A 17,377-nucleotide genomic window follows, 5' to 3' on the forward strand; every position below is an offset into this window, starting at 1 on the left:
CGAAAATGCTGCGTGAACTTTACTGTCTGGAGTATGTCTGCCTCAGTATATGATGCTTCCTGGCTGGTCGATGCATATGGGGCGGTGCTGACACACATGTCAAGAACTGCGCTTGCTCTCTGCCCTTCCCTGCGCACTGGCAGGGAAAGTGCTGGTGCCCACGCTCCATTGCCAGCACGTACAGAGCACCCCATGTACTGCATGGGCACTAGCTGCTGTCTAGCACATAGGCAGCAGATTGAATGCGCCTCCCACTTGGAGGGTTTGTTAGCAGCATAACCCACGCAGCCCTGTACTTGACAGGGAAATGTGGGGTTGTTACACAGGTGTTTCTGAATGTCTCAGCATGATTGTGTGTTGTCCCCCATAGCATCCCCCTTGTTTTTCGATACTGTAATATAAACTCCCTTGTTCAGCATTAGAAACCTTCTGCTCTTGTTCTGTATTGTTATCTCTTGCCAGTATATAAGCAGAATAACTAATTCAGCATCAGGTGTGACTTTCCACTAGACTCTAACAATGGTCATGGGGGGAGAGGCATCTCAAAAGGCAACGGTTATGTTCAGCCAAAGTTTTAAGCCTTTTTTTTAAGCGAAGGCTCGTGAATTCATCTGCATCTTCCCTGGCATTTATGAGGTTGTAAGAGGTAGAGTCTGTGGATTTAATTACTTTCAGGAGAAGGGTTTCATGATGGGTGCTTGAACTAAAAGAGGCGATGTGGTTTTTATTTTGTTTTTAATAAAAAGAGGCTTCACTACCTACACCGCATTTCTTTCAAGAGAGGGACTAGCATCCTACTGAGGCAGACATTGCTGCACGTCTTGCTTTGTCTTTAAATTCAGTTAACATTGATCATGTATCTGATTTGGCCTGCACTGCTGTGTACAATACCAAAGAGAAAATTAAAAAATATCCAACTAGAAAAACCTCACTGGAGCTAAAAAGCGAGGAGGAGTGTGGAAGATAAGAATTCCTGGTGACTAAACATACAGTAATGTGAATATGTTAAAATATAGTACTGTGTGTACCATTTTTAAAAGAATGATTTCTTTTTGATTAAAAAAATACAATTAAATCAGATCTCTCCTGAATGTTCTGGCTGTCATTTTCTTTAGCCAGGAGAAACCTGCCTTTCTGGTTTATGAAGCCATGGTGCTAACATGTAAAGCATGATGTTATGACTCATTCAAACAATTCTTTGTTCTCTCTTGAAAGCATTGCTGATGATATTTTCAAATATACTGGGGTTTACCCCTAAGAATGCAAGCCTCTAGCAAGTCTGAGCTTAATGCAAGGCAGGTTATGTAATTTTTGCAATGCCATATGATGTGAATGTAATCCTGTTAACATCTTTGATAGTTTTAGTTTGCAGTTTTGCTGAATTTTACTGTAGTTTTAACAGGGGAAATAAGATGGCTTTTCTTAGTTTGCAAAACTTTCTTCAAATGCAGTAGAAATGTATTTCAGGACTAAGAAGTAGCCACTTAGGGATTCGTCAGCAAAACTGCTTTCTTAACTCCACTTGAAGAGGCAATTTACTTGCATGAAACCCTGAAATCATGTGGCTTAAAGTGAGAACTTTAATTGAAAATGAGTTTGCAGTGGTTTCAGCAAGGGTCAATATTTTACCTGAAGAGTGCTCCTCAGTGCTGGGAAAATACGAGGTTAAGGAGGGTGAGCTTAGAGGGGTGTGGGGATACCTGCTGGCTCTCATCCTGGCAGTTCCCTTGCGAAGGACCGCCTTGTGTACATGCAGGCATTGCTGAAGGGTGTGAAAGGGATTGGTGAGGAGGGCTATGGAGACTACTGCACACAGTCTGTTTTGGCTGAGGATAACCAAAGTGTTGAGCATCTTGCTGCTGTAGAGATGGAGAACCCCGAGTCATTGTAAGTTGGATGGTTTTGCTCTGCATTTCCTCACAGCTAGACCACCTGTTTCTGCAGGACCTGCAACAATGGAAGTGTTAACTGAGCTGTGTCAAGAGAATAAATTAACAGGCATTTATGTTTTCTCTCAGCCTAGCAGTATAAGTAAAAAGCAGTTAAAAAGCTTTTTAGGCATTGTTACCACTTATCTCTGAAAGGAAAGAAAGGAGTCTTTAATTTCAGCCAAACCAGGTGTGAAACGTGTGTGTTTCTTGGGGATAACACACTAGCTTTAGCCTCCACGGGAGGAAGGCTGTCGCAAAGACTCTTTACATAGAGCCCATTGCGGTCCTCAGCGGGCTGAAGAAGACGACTTCCAGCCAAGGTGGCTAGCTGAATCCTAAACTGGTGCAGAGTTATGTAAGTTAAACTCCTGTAAGACTTAAGCTTCTTTGTTATGTTAGTATCTTTGATTACTCCCAGGAGCGTGTATTATTATTGTAAGATGCCTGAATGGAAGATTGACAGCTTCATCTTTGCTGCTGGATTACTATTTCTGCTAATAAAACTAACTGATGCTATGAATAATGTTACTGGTCAGACAAAGAGTGGAAAGCTCGTTGAAAGCAAACAGATTTGAGCTTCGTGATTACAGAAGCTCAGCACGCCTTCGGTGGGCACCACTCTGTATCCCCTGTAAGCCATGGTGCAGGCAGCCCTTTTTATGCCTTCTGCAAGGGTTTACTAACCACACTTTGGTTAACCATGTCAAAACGCTGTGACTCTGAGCAGCTGATAGTGGAGCTCCTTCTGTCTGTAATATTCTTTTAACGTTTAGTACCCAGTTGGAAGTGTTGCCATCATTTATCTGCGCGGGTCATTTGGAGTCAGGGCTGCTTGTTTATTTTGAGCTTTTCCTGTGTCTGTTTCTAGAGATGCCTGTCCAATCCTAGGTTCCCAAGACATTGTTGTACTGTTTAAATGGTAATGGAAACAGTTCCAATGGTGAAGGTAATTTGCCTTATATGACATATGAATGATGAGATAACTACATGCTTTTTAGTGGGACATCTCTCCTTCTTCTTTGAATAACAACTGATTTAAAGATAAAATGAGGCAGGACAATTACTGCTTCAGTCTTGAATATGTGCTGTCTAACAGTTTAACCTGTATTTTTTTTAAGGAGTGTTTTGTTTTGTTTCTGTCTTTTTGCTGTAGCGCTCCTGATAGTCACTCTATAGCTAAGAGGGGCTGATTCTCATCTCGCATTATTCTTACAACCCAGGTTCAGCTTCTTGTTGAGGAATCTAAGGATAAAATCACTGTATTGCTCTGCTTTATCCAAAATGCTAAATAAGATTTAGTGAATTTCTGCTTACCTGAATCATGTTTTCCCCCAAATTGTTTTCTGTTTTGTGGCTGATCATTAAGTCTCACTGTACATGCTGAGGGAATATGTAATTACAGTCGCTTAGTGTAAACAACCCATATGATGGCTTTAGACTGTTACACACTGAGAACCTTTCAAGAACATCTCCTGGTTTAAGCAAATATATAGTAAATCTGGTGAATAGCACGGATACATAATTCCCAGCCTACCAGAGTTGTTTACCTTGTCATGGCTTGCTTAGAGTGTGAGTGGCCATCGGAAATTGTTGTATTGGCCCGGCCTGTGTGACTAGGTAAAAATCCTGACCAAATGCACCTGCTGAAAAAAAATGGGTGCATCTTCACTGTCATTATGTGATTGATACTTCACCAGCAAAGCTAAATTAAATGATTTTAAAATCAATATTATTTGCCATTTTAATTTTGAAATTATTTGTTTGTAGGCTAAAAACTGAAATAGCACAAACAATATCCCACAGCTTCCTCTTCCTGTTTCTTTTCTGTCTGGTGATTTCACTACAATCTAGCAGTTTATACAATATGAAGCAGTTAACCAAAACCTAATTATGAGTTATGTCCATATTTTCTTGTGGAATTTAGGACTGTAATAGTCAAAGGCTGTAATTGATTCTGAGGGGGGATCATTCTGTGTAATTATTCTCAGTCTTCCTAGTCTGTTTGTTGTTGGCTGCCAGGCGAACCGACAAATAAGAGGCATTCAGGTGGAAGTGAGCTTTTTATAATGCATTCTCAACAGTACAATGTTGTTTGCAATATTGTCCCCAGCATTGTTTGCAAATACTGGTGTAGACCCTTAATGAAGTACTATTCAAGAAAACAATGGGATTATTTCAATTCAGGATGTTGGATTGCTCCCACTTCCACTATCAAAAATATTTTAAAAGAAACAAATAAAACGTAACCTTCTTTACTAAGAGTAGTATCAGAGCAGCTAGTGATGTATAATTCAGATCTTAGGGGCAAAGTTTTGCCTCCTGATCTTCGTTGTCAGAGTTTGAGTGACAGGCCCATACTGGAAGGAAGAATATGGTTTTAGAATTAAAATATGTCATGGGGATTAGAATTTTGATCAGAGGACAGAAATTTTCTAGAAAAATGCTAGGTTCACCAGCATCGTGCTTATGCAAGTACACTTGAGTGGGCTTTTTTGTTGTTTTGTATTTTGTGACTATTGACCTGCCAGCTACCTAATAGTATTTACAGAATGATTGATTAAACATGTATGAGGACAAAATATTTTCTTCTGTGCAGTTGAAATTTTTGTTAAAGGCACTGGGAACTGCCGCCTCTTTTTTTTTAGGCAAAGCTGACTGAATGCATGAATGCCACTGCACATAGCTGACAAAGGCAGAGCATCTTTGTGAAAAGGCTCTGTAAATTCTTTCCCACAGAAGTCAACGAAAGGGTCGGTTGTCCTGGGCTACGTATTTCGTCACTTAAACCTAGTGGAGATAGATTACTTTGGACTGCGCTACTGTGACCGAAGTCATCAAACGGTGAGTAAAAGACGCGGCAGACTGGATTTTCCGTATGTAAAATTTACCCTGTTTGTGCTGTTTGCCTGTAGAGCATTAGATTGTCATACTTTCCCTAACTTTCACCGTTTCCTGGCTCTGATTTCCAGCAATAATTTCTCTGTGTTTGTTTGCATTAGTCTTGGAATAGCCATTATTATCTTAGATAGGAACAGAATCAAACGCTAAATGTTGTTGAAAACTAAATGAAGAAAGTATAAATAGCACAAAATTATGATATGAAAGTAGGATTAGTATTTTTTCCCTTTTAATACTGTGCCCTGAAGCCAGTGCTTGGTGCACTATGCTGTCCAGCTTCACTTGGCCCTGCGGTGTCTGGGAAGCAACGTCCCTGAGCGTGGTACAGGCTGCTTCACTTGGACCACCTGCTGAACGCCTGTTTCAGAGTGTATGGTATGGTTGGTGCGGTGGCTGCCTGTTCACTGGCAAAGCTCTGGGAATCAGGGTGTTGGCAATGACATTTTCACTCTGCCTGAACCATCTCTGTATCCTTGAGCCGATGCTCTCTTGAGCCTTCTTGACAGGGACTCACCAGACATCTGAGAGCTTTTTCCACCAGGAGATTACAGTCCTAAATAGGCAAGAAAATCGAAACCAGGCTGAGATGTTTCAGCTAAAGCAGACAGTGGCTTAGGGCAGTGCTGTCTGGAGTGCTGCGCCAAAATCGCCTGTGCAGGGTTACTGCAGTCAGAGGTGAGGAGCAGGGGATGCTCAGCAGGTGGGACCAGTGCTATATTCATAGGGTGGTCTTCATATTACCTTAATGTTATAAAGGGAATAATGCCTGGCCTGTGGTTAAATTAAGTCAAGCAATTATGCTTTTAAAGTCACTGTTCTGTGCTGAGAGTACTGCACAAGACCCTGACCTCAAGAGATATCATGTTTCATCTAAAAATAATAAGTTATTGAATTGGGTAAATATTTGCCCATTTCTTCTGTTTAGCCGAAGTTGAATATGTAGAGACTGAAGTCAGAACAGGATTAGCCAGAAGATTATTGATTGCTGGTGAGAGCTACAGACTGCCCTACTCAGTATATCTTTATTTCTGTGCCATAGTCTAGACATTTATGAATTCAGTTCCTTGATGAGCTTCTAACCAAGTTTCATTCCATGGAGATGAAAGTCAGATTCAGCTGTGAACTAAAGGTAGACTGTTAAAAGCAGTATTTTTGATTTCCTGAGGAAATTGAGGTGTGAATGAAGAGCAGGTACGTATTTTTTGCTTTCGAAAGTGTTTCCCTTTTTCCTGTAGAGGCAGATAAAATAGAAATGGCTATTACTGGGGACATTTCCAGAGGCATACACACTGTGTATTTAGTGGTGTATATGGCATTATGAAACTAAGAGAAGATTACATCTCTTCTGTGAAGGCCCTAACACATAAAGGCACATTTTAGGACACATCCTGCTAACAGACTAGATGATTTGATTGTATGATACTAGTGCGTTTTGTATTATGGTAGTGCGCATGAGCTGCAGGCCATAACCCCATTAACTCAGCCTCTCCCAATACAAATACAGCCTTTTTGTCTTTTTCTCTCACATGATGCTCTAGTGGTGTAAATTTAATGTTAGCCTTTGTCCTTATTCTCTGGCCATCCCAAGATCAGGAAGCCACGGTGCTTCTTGATTTTCCTATGGATTAGGAAGGCGTTCATCCCACTTCTCTCGTTTGCCTGCTCTTGCACCGACAGTGGTCATGTCGTGGGGACACGGTTTGCACTAGCACAGACATGGAGGTCCAGCCTCTGTGTGGAGGTCTACCGGCCCGTGTTTTGCCTGGCTTCTGCACTGGTGGGCAGGCGTCTCTGCCGCCTGCTTGTGTTCTTGTCCCCTGACAGGAGAGCTCTGTGTCTCCCTCCGCCTGTGGGTTTTCTTTGCAGGGAAATCCCAGGTGTGTGGGAGAGCAGCGCACACATCAGCTCTGTCCTGACACGCAGCTGGGAAGCAGCCAGGAGGTACAACCAGAGACCACGACGGTGGGCCACGGTACGGAGTGCACCTGCCCTGCCATGTGGGTGCTGCCACAGTGACTGACCGAGTTTGTGCTGCAGGCTTTGCACCTGGGCTGTGTTGTAGCAAAATATTGTGAAAATGCCTGTTGCTGTTGTCTGTGTATGGGTAATTAAAAGTTGATGCTGTTTTATCTGGAAAGTTCATAAATGAGTAAACCTGTGCTACTGTGTTTAGTTTTACGTGTTTTATGACAATTGTTGTTAGCTTGCTATTTTTAGTGAATCTTGTAAGCTCTTAAGAATGGCCAGTATAAAGGGAAAGCTTCCATGCAGCAAACAACACCTTGTGCTTTAGCTGTAAACATATATTCAGTTGTGCACTGAATATGGCTAAAACTCTCTGGGCTGTTGTGGGAATTAATCCTGTAATGGCTGGCAAGAAGCCTAGATTTGAATTTTGGATTGGATGTGTTTTGGATTGGCCACAGTAGATTTCCTAAGGGCAGGGGAAAAAAGGTTACCTTGCTAATTAGTTTTAAACCCATGCTCCTGAGTTAGTCTCAGACAGAGAAACGTGTTTGGAGGTTTGGCTACCCATTAATACATTGCTTGTGGTGGGGAATATTTTATTATTTGCTCTGTCACTTTTTTTGTCACACTATATATTTAACTGAATGATGAATAAAGCAGAGTGGACAAAGCTATGTATTTTAAAGAATGCAACCCAGTCACAAAAGAAACATTTTTTTTATTCAGGGTTTGAAAGAACTTGTTTAGTTTTTTTCCCCATTACTTTTGCATGCCTCAGCACTTCCAGGTGGACTTTTAAGTACTGTGTTGGTGTGCTACCTCTTATGTGGGTGGTATCATAATTACGTTAGTAGTACCAGTAGGGCTCTGATCAGTGAACAATGTTTCACTGTGTTCTGTAGTATATGAATGCATAACATTAAAATGGTCTCTTCCTGAACAGCTAACAAACTAATTAGCACATGAGAGAGAATAGCTGTATGCAGCAAACAAATTGACAGAACTGGATGGCACTGGGAAGACCATGAACAGTCGGATAAAGCATAAATTGGATGACAATGTCTCTAGGGTAGTAGTTTGGTTATATTACGCAAATTTCCCTTTCTTGACATTCCAGGTTCCCCTAGACTCTCCATGGTAAAAGGACAGTATTTAATTGGCAAAATCAAGCTCTGGAAGATTAAAAGTTGCCAGAACAGCATAAGCTGTATCTATCTTGTGCTCTGAACAAGACAGGACTCCTAAGGAAAAACAAAAAGTATCTTGTAATAACTAATTAAAATATAACATTTAATAATTAATTAAAAATCTTGTAATATAAAACTACACCCGAATGAACAGATGGGTTGAACTAATGATGTAGGTTGTCAGTAGTGTTTCCTAACCTCTGAGTGCTTTGGTGGACAAACTACACGGTGCTTTTTAATGTAGTACGTGAGTACCTTTTTTGGTGCAAATACTTTAAAAGGAAGACCCAATCTCTCAGTGTGCTTCTTCATCAGCCCTTCACCTGAGCCTTTTGCATTGCTGCAGAGACCGCTGACGCTCAAGCTAGGCTAAGCTGAGACCAGGTACAGTCTTTATGCTTTTTAATGTGGATGGTCAGCTGGGTCCTGATGGACAGTACTTTTTTGTCTTCTGCTTCATCTGCCAGAAATGCAGGACATTGTGCCCCATCTGGTATTTTCAGGTGAGACATGATCACCAGAATCTGTGTTGCAGAAGCTGAAGGTGGCTTAGGAAACTCTGTCCTACCTTGTAGTCTCTCATTGCTTTAGTATTTGGGGAAAACAGTGGCCCAGTGATGTACCTCTCCTTTAGTGGAGGAGGGACCAAATACTGGGTAAGCTGGTGTTGGGAGGGCCATGCAGGTCCCCTGCCCGTCTCCTTTCTGGTTCCCACCGTGCTGCAGCTCCCAGGTGCTCCCCACATAGTCCCTTTGCTACTGCCTTTGTGGCATCTCCAGTGTGCCTTAGGATAGTCGTGCTAATTACTGTTCTGGCAGGAGGCCAGTATTTTCTTGAGGCACACAAAAGAGAGAATGGAAATGGCAATTTTAATGCATAATATCTCAGGAAAAGCTGAGCAGAATTTGATGAGGGAAAGGGTACTTTTGAGGCCCAAAGGCATTCCCTTGTCAAATCACAAAGGCGTGCTGAAAAGAGTCATGCTATTAGAGCTTCTCTTACAAAAAAGATTTTGAAACTCCTTTATTGCAGAAAACTAGACAATCAAAAGCATTTTAAAGGTCTGTTGATAATAAATACTTTTTTTTTTACTTCCAGCAACCTGGCTGCACTTTACAATCTCACATTGGTCAGGTTGCCCCCTCACCATCCCTAACTAAACTCTCACACTAAACCTGCTTAACCTAAAGCTGCAGGAGGGATGTCTGCATTGTACAGCAGGCTGTGATGCAAATACCCTTCTTTTCTTATCCGATATAATGCTAATCTGAGCTATTGTATTCACAATGTACAGCATACTGATACTCTCTTAGGGCTCTAAGGGGAGAAACACAAATACAGAAAGTCGTATCACCAGGTTAATTCAGTATCGCAGCCAAGCTCGTTTCCCCAGCCCCAGTTAGTTCAGGTACAGTGCTGTGCGAACACGTGTGTACTGCTTCAAGATCTGGAGCTAACATGAGATGGGCAGCGTTCTGTCTTTGCACCACGCATCCATTCTGTAGTGTAGATGTATTTTTTCTCCCCTGCTATGAGGAAGCTCTGTTTTGAGCATACAGACCTGAGAGCAGAGCAGGTAGGAGGTAGCCCATGGCAATATATTTCGCAGCTGCGCAGCCCAGAGGGCACGTAGAGACAGAGGGGAGATGCAGGTCTCAGTTTCTTGTGAAGCTGAACTTTCTACTGTGAATTGCTGTGCTGCAGTGATAGATCAGGTCAGCTGTGGCAAAGCTGAGCACAGAAGCCTGTGCCATGAATTGCATATCCCTGCTGTGCGCACTCATATATCGGAAAGTTGTTTCTTGATCCATCCAGCGTGATTCATAAAGTAACTGCAGCGTGCTCAGATTGCCAGGTGTCTATACCAAATTGGATAGGGTAACAGATTGAACAGGTTGTATGTAAATGAACTATAGAAAGAAGGGCATGATTTTAACAAAAAGTTTGTTTACAATCGAAAATGTCTGTTCTGTAGGGAATTACTGTCGTATAATGTAGTGTATATTTTGATCTGAAGATCTTAGAAAAACAGATGAACTGTACTTGGCTTGTATTTTGTTTTTGTATGGATTTTTGGTTTTGTATGGATTTGACATTTCCCCACAAGCATGGTATACTAAATTACCTAGAAAGAAAAAGACTTGTTGTGCTTGTTAAAATAGATGGCGTAGCCAGTGGGAAGAAAACAGAGACTGATAATATCGATTAGAAGCTAGAAATTTTAGAAGATTGTTAATGGATTAAAACAACCTAGACAAAGCTCATGGTCAGGTGAGTTAATGGCAGTAAGAGTAAGCTTTTACAGTGTAGCAGGATCAACAGGATACTCACACTGGTGATCTAATACTAAATATAATCAGTACAACTTCAGATTCTAATAAAGAAAAGACAGAAGTATTAAATGCATATTTGTATGTAGGAATTGCCTGATGATTTATACATTTCTTATATAATAAGGATGTCTTGAGCTTAGCAGATTTAGATTCTTTGCACTGAACATTTGCAGAAAAAACTGACAAAATAATTCTAATTGTTAGTGTTGTCTTAGATTGTGGAAGAATCTTGATGATTTCAGATTACAATTGAAAAATATTGGGTTTTCTCTTGAAAGTTGCAGTTTTTCCTGTTGTAAATGTGAACAAAAACTGGCATGTGTGCCATGATGGGTACAGCTTCATAAGAATCTAATTAAGACAGCCCAGGGTTTAGTTTGAAGTTGATAGATTTCTCTCCACCAGACACTTCATTGATTGATACCACAGCAAACATTTCAACCTAGTTAATATTTTGTTTCAAACAGGTTCATGGAATTTGACCCAGGTTTAACCCTATGCAGATACAAGGAATGAAGATTCCAGATTTGTGGAAAAATGTTTGCAGTCATTTAAAATGGCTAAATATGAAATACTGCATGGCGCTTGGATGCATACTGCTTACACATCTGGCTCGTATGGGAGCCAGATTTGTAAAAGTACAAAGGTCAATAGAGCCCATCTATTCTTAGATATGCTGTACTTTAAAACATCTTCTTTTATAATTTCCACCTAAAAATTAAAAGGGAATTATTTTCTTTAATAACATTGTACATTTATAATCAGTCTTAGTAAATAAAAAATTATTAAATTAAACTAATACTATATGGTCATTGTAAATAACAATTAGTAAACTAGTAGCCATCACTTTAGTAACTGGATAGTTGCATTGATTAGGACTATTTAGAAATCATTATTTTTTTCCCATTTCTTTTGTAAATGTTAAATTCCCCTTTCAGATTCACAAAGTTTATCCCCTGCAGTTGGATGGGTATGTGCTGGGCCCTCCACCTCTTTGCAGCAGTGGTGAGCTGTTTATAAGTCAGATAACCCTTGCTGTCTGTGCAGGAGAGATACAGGTGGGAAATCACTGAGAAGTGGCTTGCTGGCTGCCAAACAGATAAAAAGAGTGAGGCTGTGTGTTGGAGCTACTTTGGCATTCACGAATGCAGGGCTTGTTGTCAGCACCTGCTGTGCAAGTGTATTGGATTAATAAGACACTCTGCTTTTTTGTTCCATTTCTCTTGGCACTTTAACATGTGAGCTCAAAACTGTAACTATACCCAACACTATTTATATGTATATGCAAACATTTAACAGGTATCATCTAATACACATTATTATGTATGTGTGCATATGTATGCTTAGAAGGCTCTGTTGTGGGGGTTCTTGGTTTTGTAAATGTTCTCATCTTTATTGTCTAATGTTGACTTGAAAAATGCCTTTTCACTATCCATGAAATTCCATTCATCTTTGGCTTACAAATAAAATGTTAGAAATCTCCCTCTCCTCCCCCCACCCCTTGCATTCTTCAGGAAAATTTTGGCAGCCTTTGAAATAATAAATAGCTACACAGTGATTTTAAGCATGGGTTTGTGGCATTGCCACAATGCTAAATACTTACTGGAGAAATGAGAAGGCAGATGAGATTCTTGCCTCTTCCCCACCACTCTCTGTCCCAGCAGTAAACCAGTCAGAGCTGAAGTGTTTAACTTCACCTGTGCAGCACGCGGATCTCAAGGCCCATGGTACCCTCAGAAAAGCATATTTCCTCGTGCCAGCTGATGCTTATTTTCACTAGCATGAGTAGCAGCAATCTGTTTTACAGGGCTGAGGGCTGAGAGTGCACTTCCTCCTGCTGGCTCAGTTTGGGGGAAGGAAACGAAATGTTTAGCAATACAAATAATCACATTTGTTCCCTCTCCTCTCTTCAGATTCCCTCTGAATCTGAACTTGCAGTTTTCCCTCTGAATTTTGCCCCCTTTCCCCAAGCTTGGAAATTGCCTTCAGAAGACTATACAAAGAATATCATTTGACTTGCCAGTCAAGTACAGCCTAGTGAGAATTAAGAGTTCCAATGCAACTCTGTTTTGATTGTATTGTCTACGTATGTCCATATCGTCTTTAATTACTTGGCTGAATCCTGGTTTGTCTCCTAGCAGCTAGTGAATCACATGGATACAAGAGGCAATGGAGTTCAGGTTGCAGAGAACCAGAAATCTGTAACTGTTCTGTGCTTGACTTGCAGGCTTGAATGATGATCCATCAATACCCATTATTTTTTTTTACAAATAATCAATCTACCTGTGCATGTAAAGCTAAACTGCAAAGAGGACTATAAGGCAATATATCTTGAAGCTGATTTCAGTTCAGTTCAGGAGAACTTAATGAAGGAGTTGTTCCATGATAGGTTTTGATCTGATTTTGAAACAGGATAGTTTTGATCTCTTGCAGTGTAACACAAAGCTGTCAATGATAAGCAAGTTAGCTTGACAGTATGTTGTTCACACTGTGATACCAGTTTTGAGAAGAGGTCAGACCACATTCTGACCACATTGCATAGCCAGAATGTGCACTGCAGGGTAATTTTGCCTTTTTTCTGCCTGTTGACTGTAAAATCTCTTTATCAGCCTATTGTGCTAGCTCAAATTATTGCTGATTTGGAGTTCTAATAGGATGTTTGAACAAGTGTGACAAGTTTTTCTTTCCTTCCCACCTTCTGTTGAGGTTAAGAGGGTTTATATTTGAATAGCTGTTGGAGGTATGGGATACAAGCATGTACTGAATATTTTTTTTTCCTTCAAAATGTAGGAAATTTTCTTAACACACATTCCAGGATTTGAAATAGAAATGGCCAAGAACAAGGCATACAGCTGTTTCTATTGCAGGTGGATCAGCAGCTAATGGAAGTAGTTTGTTTTCATGTTTTGTCAAAATAATGATAGTTATTTACAACCACTTATGAAATTAGGTGCTTGAGATTTTCCACTCAAATGCTTTGTAGTGTTTTTCCTTCCCTTCTTTATGCTACTCCTTCTAATAGTGAAATTTTTTAGTCCAGAGAAGTTCTCTGGATAGAAGCGGGAGATTTTTTGATTAATCGTTTTATTCTTATTCTCTATAAGGTTAGTTCAAGGGTGCAGGTAAGGAGTTTGTTCGTTGATCTATGTAGCTGCTCAGTTAAAAAAGACGTAGGTACTAAGGGAGTAGATTCAGTCTGCCTAATTTGCTGTTTCTAGCAGCTGTGTTCTGCAGGCTTTTTGTTTCCAGTGTTTGAAGAATGGGTGCCAGTCTCAGCTGGTCCAAAAAGTTTGTGTATGAGGGGAGAGGACTGAAGAAAAGGAAGACAAGAATGGTCTTGGCAGCTGCCTCTACACTTTCCTCCAAAACTGAATCATAGAAGTGTCAAGCTAAGGAAGAAATAAGTAGCTGGAGGAATTAGAAGAGCAGGATGCTGGTGACCTGTGTAGCCATAATGTGAAGTACACAGCTCGTCTGTGGTCAGCAGTAACACCAGGATAACTTTTATAACAAGTTTGATAAAGGTGGGGCAGAGTAATCAGTGAGAAATTATACCGCAGATTGTCTGTTTGTCAAATGGTGTGGGAACCCATGTAACAGTTCATCCCTCTGTGGCATACTAAGCATACCTCGATCATCTGTGACACATTCGTGCAACTAGTCCTGTAAACCGTCCAGTGGAAGAGTCTGTGCCCTCCCTACCTTGGTGCCGATTTCCAGTCATCCTCTCCCCCTGCTACTAGAAACCGTTTCTGAAAATTGAAATTAATTTTTCTTTGCTTCTAGTTAAGCCAATTTCTTCATACTTGGTGGACATGAAGAAAAATTGATCACTATGTTCTTACAGCAATTTCTCAGGTGTTGGAAGAGTGCTGTTATGCCTATTCCCTCCTACAGTCTTTTGTTTTTCAGAAAACAAGTGAAGCCCCTTCATTCTTTCCTTGTAGGTCCTGTCTTACATGCTTTGTTGTTGCTGTTATGTAGAGTTATCCTGCTTAGGTTAAACTCCCAGGAAGAAAATAGCAAGGTTGCACATCCGTATACTGCCTGTAGCAGATCAGGTACACACCAACGGGTACTTAGTGTGATACTTCTGTAGAGCCAGTTTGTCACAAGCCTGAGATGTGGTGGCTCTTACCAAACAGATTTCTTTTTAGAAAGACCCCTACCCCCAGAGAAGATATGCAACGTTAGACTTGTACAGACAGTGTTTCTCTGATCAGAAGCTGGCACAAGTTTGTTGTTAGCAGACTGAAGTGTGTCAGTCTGCCAATAAATATCAATATATGAGTAAATATAGAATTGCAATTGTTCTGTATTAATTTTCCATGTTAAGTGACTAATGTCCGTAATTATCTCTCTCACAGTACTGGCTGGATCCTGCGAAGACCCTTGCTGAACATAAAGAATTGATAAACAGTATGTATTGAATTTGAACTTAAAGACCATACCTGAAGATGAAGTAACAGAGGCAATGTTCCATATATACAGCCTGTACAACATTTATATTCTAGTCACAACAGATTGATAGTTCTTGAACAAGTTTATTACTGCAGTTCACAGCTGTGTCAAAATTTCACGCATAGATTGAACATACCATCATTTTCCAATAATTTGGGTTATTATTGTCCAAAGACTTCTCTGTGCTTAAATTTTATTTTGCAATAATAAATGGTGCTATTCTTAACTTGTATAATTAATTTTATAGTAGCTGTGATACCTCTATCATACTGTGTCATACCATAACCAACTTCGATTCCTTTTTGCTTCTGAAAGTAAAAGCAGTGCCTCTTACTGATAATAGAGTGTCTGCTGTTACTGTCACTCTTCAGATATCACATATTCAAAATCTGTTATTTTTATTATGATTAAAGAACATGATAAGATTATTTTACTTAAGAACTTGGAGACCACCTGTAAAAAGATGTAGAAGTGGAGCATGCATGGAATAAATGTAGCTGTAAGAATTTCGGTACTGAGTTAACTGAATCTTTTGGGAGAGTAGCATTTTTAATAGGTGAATTAGAAAAGTTTTTCCAAATGTTTCTTAAAGTGGCACATAATTAAAGTTGCTCCATAGGATATTTGAAAGTGTGGAAGGGATTAGTATTCTGTATTATTAATTATGACAGGGAATCACATTTCATGCACAATTACATTTTTCAAAAAGTTTCAGTGGAAAAAGTATCTAAAGGTCAAAATCAAGCAGTAAAAAAAATACCTTGGAGAAATAGTAAGTTAGCAATGAAATCTAAAGTTAAATCTTCAAAATAGCAAAAAATACAATTAGACAAGCTGTGAATAAATAAACACAAGACTAGAAAAATAATAATAAAAATCCTTTTTTTTTCCTCATTTGTAATGGGTGTAGATGTACGGATTTGCTATGTGGATGTAAGATTTTTTCTGAAACTTTCAAGTTTCAGAAAATATTAAGATAACCTTCTTAGTAGCTGTTTTGTAGTCAACTAGTAACAATTCATAACAAGTAGTGGTTCATAACAACTAACTTTTGCACCAAATATTTTTTTCCTTCAGCTGGACCACCATACACTCTGTATTTTGGCATTAAATTCTATGCAGAGGATCCGTGTAAACTTAAAGAAGAAATAACAAGGTATAGTATTCAATAAGAGTGTAGTTTGTTGATTTCAGGGTAGTAATCTGTTCCAGCCAGGTGCGTATTGTTGTGGTGTGGCTGGGTTGGGTTTTTTTTTGCTTGAACATCTGAACGTTTTTGCTTGAACGTGTATGTGTAGGAAAAGAATTGTGACTAGCTTCACAGTGGTCAGTATGGACAACTATTTGGAAGCCCAAGATGAAAAGGTGCTCTCTGGTGCGTCAAAACCCAAAGGGACTTGATGTGCATTTGTGTTTGTTTTTTGTCACATCTGCATTTATATTGTGCTATAATCAAGTTTAGAGTTTACTTGGATATCAAATATAAATACAGGGAATTTTCTTCTTTATTGGCCATAGCTTAAATTCCAGAACTGTTTTTCAAGAGGATTTCTTTTGGTCTTTCTAAAAATATGTGAAGGAAATTGAAGAGTTGCATGCTTTTGATTCTTTTAACTAATCTTGGCCTCTACAAAATATGAGGATGCACACACTAACACGTGCACATGCATGCACACAGACACATGCACACACATGCTTGCCTGAACTCTCACGCACAGGGTTTTCTGTTTGCTTTATTTATGAAAGGTCTCAGACAATTAGTTTTAGGTTCAAAAGGAAATTTGAGGATTTGGATAAGTAGGCGGACAAAATTAGTGCGCTGGCTTGGATTAATAAATGCCAAAGTATTTCTTTTGATGTCCTAGGAATATGACACATGAGAATTCATTAGAATGCACGCAGGGTTTTTAATTTTCCTTAATCAAAGGTGGCAGTTGTTGCAGCACAGGCAGAGTAGTTTTCTTGTACCAGAGTGAGAAAATTCTTTTGTTTCCATACTGGCACAGCAGGAATGGAAGTCTCCAAAATAACAAGATTGAGGCTGGCCTGGTAAAAATAATAAACACTGTGACTTTGCAGGTAAAAGAGCGTAAGCTGGCTGCAGTGTGATGCCCCTGTACTGTGAAAGTTTGATGCAGTTTTCCTGTACTTTTCCAGAAGCACTTTTAACCCTGCTCACAGGGGAAGACAGATGGCCCTGGGAAGGGAGCTTCGGCCACTGAACCTGTTGTGATTGCTACCCGGGAGGCAGGGTGGATTTCTATCTGGGAAGTGACAGGGGCTAAATTTTCAAAAACTGTTTCTCTTTGCCTTGTGATAAGGTCAGTCAGTGATTTGCACTGCTGATTAGCTGTGCGAATCTAGTTGAGAAGCATTTTAGTATAATTAGTAAGCCTCTGTTCTTGTCTGCACAGTGTTTGATCATGCAGAATTTGCACCTTAGAAGGTACAGAGGGAGGGCATAAGAAAGTGATATGCTTGTTTCGACAGTCTTCAACAAAACGCATTGAATAGTCCAATGCCCTCAACATTTCTGAGCATTTATTCCTGTAGGCTCTTAAACCTTGGAAGGAAGGTATGCCTTTTCAGAAAAATATAT

At 39.9% G+C, this 17,377-nt stretch overlaps 1 protein-coding gene across 1 annotated transcript in view; it reads left to right on the plus strand.

The window, feature by feature from the left end:
* Positions 1-17,377, plus strand: part of EPB41L4A (erythrocyte membrane protein band 4.1 like 4A) — a 135,301-nt gene that overhangs the window by 49,686 nt on the left and 68,238 nt on the right. Inside the window, exons 2-4 of the mRNA XM_050913333.1 lie at positions 4,668-4,772; positions 14,685-14,736; positions 15,856-15,934. Coding sequence (XP_050769290.1) covers positions 4,668-4,772; positions 14,685-14,736; positions 15,856-15,934 — 236 coding nt within the window. The remainder of the gene's footprint in view (positions 1-4,667; positions 4,773-14,684; positions 14,737-15,855; positions 15,935-17,377) is intronic.

This window comes from Gymnogyps californianus, chromosome Z (genome assembly GCF_018139145.2).
Source record: "Gymnogyps californianus isolate 813 chromosome Z, ASM1813914v2, whole genome shotgun sequence".
NCBI classification, from domain to species: domain Eukaryota; kingdom Metazoa; phylum Chordata; class Aves; order Accipitriformes; family Cathartidae; genus Gymnogyps; species Gymnogyps californianus.